Below are 6,000 nucleotides of genomic sequence, written 5' to 3'. Positions count from 1 at the left end.
GGTTCAAAATCTTGTATTTCAACCCTTTTTCTGAGATCTTGCACAGGAGTTCGATACCACCAGCCTAAGCAAACGTCTCCCTTTTCCTGCCCTCACCCCGCCACCCCCCAGGATTTTTCATTTAACAAACTCAAAATATTTTTGTGTTAGTAACACTTGCACTTAGAAGGTGTGGATAGGCTTGGGCACGCAGGCCAAATTACCCACTTCATCAAGTATAAAATGGCTCTCTTTTCACCTTGGTGTGTATCTGTGAGGGTTCACAAAGCAGAGACTTGTCCTATGTGGAAAACGGAAATTGGTGTGCAGATGCAATTAGCAGAGGGCAGTTGTATTCCTAACACACACACACACACAGAGAGAATGCAGGTTAGGGATTTCACACACATAACAGTCAATAGGGATGCAAGCCGACGCGTCTCCATGTTACACACGGCATTCCCCCAAAGTCTGCAAGCTGCAAACTTTCAAAGGCAGCAAGAAATTCATCTCTTGTTTTTTTTAATTTTTTTTCCCTCCCACCCAATTGCGGAGAGTCGGCTGAAATTAAAGCTATTTTCCTAGAAACGCTTCCGAATTTTGAACACTATTTTTTTTCCTCTCCTCCTAGTTGTCTTTTGAAAAGCCCACGCTTTTCATCTCCGAACGACAGCAGCCCACTTTTGACAGATGTTTTGTTTTACAACCCAGCCACGGGAAATCAATGTATATTGCAACCGATTTGAAAAGAAAGAACAAAACAAAACACCTTTTCGCTCTGTTTCCTATTCTTTCCAGCTCCCCAAACAAAATGAAAAGCAGGATGAGTAATACTTTTTTTTTTTTTTCGGCAGAGGGGCTGGGAGCCCCACAGCTTTCAAAACCGTGCAATGAAAGCAGAAAATGTCATCCTGGAAAACGGAACCCAGGACTGGGGAGTTGGCTTAACACTGGTTTTAGCTTTCGAGAAGCCAAGGAGACTTCTGTACGCTTTGAGGCTCAACGCCAGACGCCTGGCTGCTTAAGAGAAACGAAACGAAACAAGAACAAAGACCGCCGTTTCCACATTCTCAACAATAAGCTGGTTTGGTCCCGGGAAAACTTTCCCATCCGGTGCCATCCCGGCGGCCTCCCTTCCCAGCCGCTGATACTTCCCACAGGTGTGCAGGCAGCCGGGCCCTCCTCGCCTCGGTGATGGGTACAGAGCACAAAGCAAAACTCGGTGACAAAACAGGACCAAAAAAATAAAAATAAAAAATAAAAAAAAATCTGCTGGCGGTACTGCGAGAGTCCGTGGCAGAGCTTGGGCTCCGAACCAGCTGTGGCTGCTCCCCTCGGTGAGGTTTCAGCAGAACTGTAAGAAGGGGAAAGGAGATTTAGAGACAGAAGCAAACAACTGCACAAAAAAAGCCTCTTATATAGGGTATAGGCAGGGGTTTCCTGCCTGAGCAGGGGGTTGGACTAGATGACCTCCAAGGTTCCTTCCAACTTATTATTATTCTGCTGAAGGGGAATGGAGGACTTAAATCTCTTAATATCGGGGGCAAGTTATTACCCCCCGTAGATAAGGCTCGCAATCTGGGTGTCCTCTTAGATTCATAGCTCTCCTTAGAAGATCACATAGGAGCTGTGACTAGAGGGGCCTTTGCCCAGGTTCGTCTGGTGCGCCAGTTGCGACCCTATCTGGACCTGGATGCCTTGCGTACAGTCACCCATGCACTTGTGACCTCTCCTCTTGACTACTGCAACGCTCTTTACATGGGGCTGCCCTTGAGAACCACTCGGAAGCTTCAGCTGGTGCAGAGTGCAGCTGCACGAGTGCTTTTGGGGGTCTCCCGATACTCCCATATTACACCTCTGCTCCGTGAGCTGCACTGGCTTCCAGTTGCCTTCCGGGTGAAATTCAAGGTGCTAGTGATGACATACAAAGCCCTACATGGCATGGGTCCGGATTACCTACGGGAGCACCTACTGCCAGCGTCAACACCCCTCCGTCCTGTGCGCTCCCACAGAGAGGGCCTCCTCAGGGTGCCACCGGTCAGAGAATGTCGGCTGGTGACCCCCAGGGGGAGAGCATTCTCGGTGGGTGCACCAATCCTTTGGAACCGCTTACCAGCTGAAATCCGGATGGCCCCCGACCTTCGCTCCTTCCGGCGTGATCTAAAAACTTATCTATTCCAACAAGCCGGCCTGGCCTGATGGATTTGGGTTTTAAAATTTTCTCACTTTATTGCTTTATTGTATTCTTACTTTATTGCTCTGTACACCGCCCTGAGTCCTCCGGGAAAAGGGCGGTATATAAAACAAATAAATAAATAAATAAATAAATAAATAAATAAATACCGCTTTGTAGTGCTTATCTCAACTCCTAAACCAAAAACAGAATACAGGTAGGTCTTAACTTACAACAGTTTGCTTAGCGACCGTTCAAACGCTGAACGGCAACGGCAGTGAGGAAAGTGACCCCTGACCGTTTTTCACACTTATACAACCGTTGCTGCATCCTCCGTGGTCACGTGATCAAAATTCAGAAGCTTGGCCACTGACTCATATTTTATGACGGTTGCAGTGTCCCGGGGTCACAAGACCCCTTTTGCGACTTTCTGACAAGCAAGAGTCAATAGGGGAAGCCAAATTCGTTTTAACGAGTGTTTTACAGGTAGTCCTCGACTTACGACCAGAGTTGAGCCCAAGGTTGATGTCGCTAAGTCAGAAAGTTGTTAAGTGATCTTTCGCGATCTTTCTAGCCACGGTGGGTACCAGTCAATCAATGCAGTTCTTAAGTTGGGAACCCAGTCGTTAAGTGAATCCGGCTTATCGAAAGGTCGCAAAAGGGGGATCGCATGACCCCCCCCGGGATACTACAACCGTCATAAATATGGGTCATTTGCCAAGGGTGTGGATTTTGATCAAGTGACCAGGGGAGGCTGCAACGGGGGTGTGGAAAACGGTCATAAGCCACTTTTTCTGAGTGCCATTGTTACGTTGAATGGTCACTAAATGAACTGTTGTAAGTTGAGGACGAACTGTACTAACCTAACCACTGCAGTGATGCATTTTAACAACTATGGCCAGAAATTCAGATCCTTGGTAACTGACTCATATTTATGATGGCTGCGCTGTGCGTGGGGGGGGGGGGGGAAGGAGAGGGACAAAAGGGTGTCACGTGATCCCCTTCTACCACCTCCTGACAAGCAAAGTAAATGTGGGGAAGCCAGTTTCACTTAACAACTGGGTTGCTAATCGAACAACTGCAAGAAATTCACTTAACAACCGTGGCGTGAAAGGTCGTAAAACGGGGCAAAATTCAATTAACAAGTCGCAAGTCAAGGCCTAGCTGCGCCAGGCTCATAGGTCACATCCAGGCATAGAGATGGCTTACCTTCCAGCGATTTCCACATTCGTTACACACCACAAAGGTTGTCATTGGCTCATCCGAACTTCGGGTCTGCACCTGCGGGAATCAAACATAGGGTAGGCCTCAGTCAGGTTCCATATTTGTAATTTTTTCAGAAGAGGCTGGACAGCCATTTGTCTGAAATGGTATAGGGCAGGGGTAGGCAACCTCGGCTCTTTTATGACTCATGGACTTCAACTCCCAGAATTCCTGAGCCAGCTTGGCTGGCTCAGGAATTCTGGGAGTTGAAGTCCATGAGTCATAAAAGAGCCGAGGTTGCCTACCCCTGGTATAGGGTTTCCTGCCTGAGCAGGGGGTTGGACTAGATGACTTCCAAGGTCCCTTCCAACTTTATTATTATTATTATTATTATTATTATTATTATTATTATTATTATTATTATTATTATTATTATTATTATTATTATTAATATTATTATTATTATTATTATTATTATTATTATTATTATTATTATTATTATTATTATTATTATTATTATTATTATTATTATTATCTGAAGAGTTATTTGTTCGAACAAGCCGGCCTGGCCTGATGGGTTGGGATTTTATTGTTGTTGTAAATATATTTACCTATTGTTTTAGCTTGGGCATTTCGTTTAATTCTTTTTTAACTTTTGTATCTTTGTACTTTTATATGTTTGCCCTGTTCACCGCCCTGAGTCCTTCGGGAGAAGGGCGGTATACAAATAAAATTATTATTATTATTATTATTATTATTATTATTATTATTATTATTATTATTATTATTATTATTATTATTATTATTATTATTATTATTATTATTAGCTATAGGTAGTCCTCAACTTAGTGACCGTTTGAACTTACAACGGCACTGAAAAAAAGTGACTTAGGACCATTTTCCGTACGTCCGGCCCTTGCAACACCCCCTCGGTCCCGTTATCAAAATTCAGACGCTCGGCCACCGGCACGTATTTACGACGGTTGCTGTGCCCCGGGATCATGTGATTCCTTTTTGGGACCCCCTCCCTGACAGGCAAAGTCAAGGGGGTAGTGGGATTCCCTGAGCAACCGTGTCACTAACTTAACAATTGCAGTGATCCACTTAACGGCTGTGGCCAGAAAGGTCGTAAAACGGGGCAAAGCTCACTTCACAACTGTTTCGCTTAGCAACAGAAAATATTGGGCTCGTTTGTGGTCGTAAGCCGAGGACCGCTTGTATTCTTGCCCTACGTAAGGTTTTCCAATTGCACTGGTATGGGTTTTTTTTTAACGTTTGCAGACCACCCAGGCGTTCTGTCCCAGCCCACGTGAGTCCTGGTTATGCTCAGAAGGAGAAACCCCTCTTCCAAGAAACAGGCAGGAACCGCAAGGAAAAACCAACCCCTTTTATTATTCACAGACCTGAGTCAACGTCCAAGGCAAACAAACAGTCCACAGAAACTCGATCCTCAACACGAACGGCGGCCTTACGCAACCAGCACCTCCCACACCTTCCCTTTTATAAGTCAGCCCAGGCGTGGCTTCCTAATGCCTTCTCCTTTGCCTTTGGAGCCGCCCCATTGCCTTCCTCTGTCCTACTCGCTTCTCTTGCCTGCACCTTCCTGCATCCTGGATATTTCCCAGCTGTGCTTCATCGCTGTCCAACTCAGAGTCCCAGCACAGCCCTGTCTCAGCCTGGGAGAGAGTAGAGGGGCCAGGCTCCTCGTCCAACTGTAAGTCTCGGAGCTCCTCAGAGCCTTCCTCTGACTCTGACGTCGCTCCAGGCCTCTCCTCCTCTGAGTCCTCAGACTCAGCTGCTGGATCCACTGGCTGATGAGGAATCACAACACCAGGTTCCCTCTGGGGGAAGGGAGATTTTGAGCAGTTTTAAACGTGATCAAGAAAGCCCGTGAAACCTCACCTGAGTGTAGGTGCAGTTCTTTTTCTTGCACTTGTTACAAGTGAAAAGGTCTGTCTGGGTCCCTCCAGTTTTGGCCATCTGATGTTCCCGGATGGCTTCCTTCGTCATGGCTTTGCGGATCTCTTTCAGTTCGTTGCTGGCCATTTCCTGTCCAGGAAAGAACGCAAAGGGTCACTTCAGTACCCAGCAGGCAAACGGGGCAGCAACCTTTGAAGCTAGAACACAGAAACATTTTAAACGTTGAAGGGTCTCTACGGAGATTAAAAAAAAAATTACTGGCAACGCCACCTGCCCTAAACCTTGCAATTCCTCGTCTCCAAGTGTACCAATGTACATGGATTCTAAATTCCGTGTTACTGACTGAACAACTGCCGTGTTTTGCTCAACACACGTGACAAGAAAAGTCACGAAACGGGACAAAGATTCACTTCGCAAAGTCTCCTGCTTAGCAAGAGGCATTTTGGACTCTGGTGCGGTTGTAAGTCGAGGACTACCTGTAGTTTTGCTTCTCAGTGGAAACTCCGGAGGACTCTACTAGACCAGCAACAGATTGAATGGATCCAATACGGGTGTTTTAAACCCACTTTTTCTTTACCATGGGACCCCCTTTAAATAACCTTTTGTGACCACGGACCCCCAAGACTTATCCGAAGATTTAAAGCATAACATTTCTTCGAAGACTTCCCAGACCACCACCACCACCCCCGTGACATCGCAGACACACACAAACACACACACACACC

General features: G+C 46.2%; 1 protein-coding gene across 1 annotated transcript in view; it reads right to left on the bottom strand.

Moving 5' to 3' along the window:
• TCEA2 (transcription elongation factor A2) overlaps positions 1-6,000 on the bottom strand; it is a 28,288-nt gene continuing 22,288 nt past the window's right edge. The window contains exons 8-10 of the mRNA XM_081324734.1: positions 5,258-5,404; positions 3,362-3,433; positions 1-1,333 (exon numbers count right to left, since the gene is read on the bottom strand). Of these exons, the coding sequence (XP_081180860.1) occupies positions 1,325-1,333; positions 3,362-3,433; positions 5,258-5,404 (228 nt within the window). The 3' untranslated portion in view covers positions 1-1,324. The remainder of the gene's footprint in view (positions 1,334-3,361; positions 3,434-5,257; positions 5,405-6,000) is intronic.

The sequence above is a fragment of the Vipera berus genome (assembly GCF_964194415.1).
Source record: "Vipera berus genome assembly, chromosome: 3".
Taxonomy (NCBI): domain Eukaryota; kingdom Metazoa; phylum Chordata; class Lepidosauria; order Squamata; family Viperidae; genus Vipera; species Vipera berus.
The sequence above is the reverse complement of the archived record's forward strand: the minus strand, read 5'-3'. Positions and strand labels throughout refer to the sequence as shown.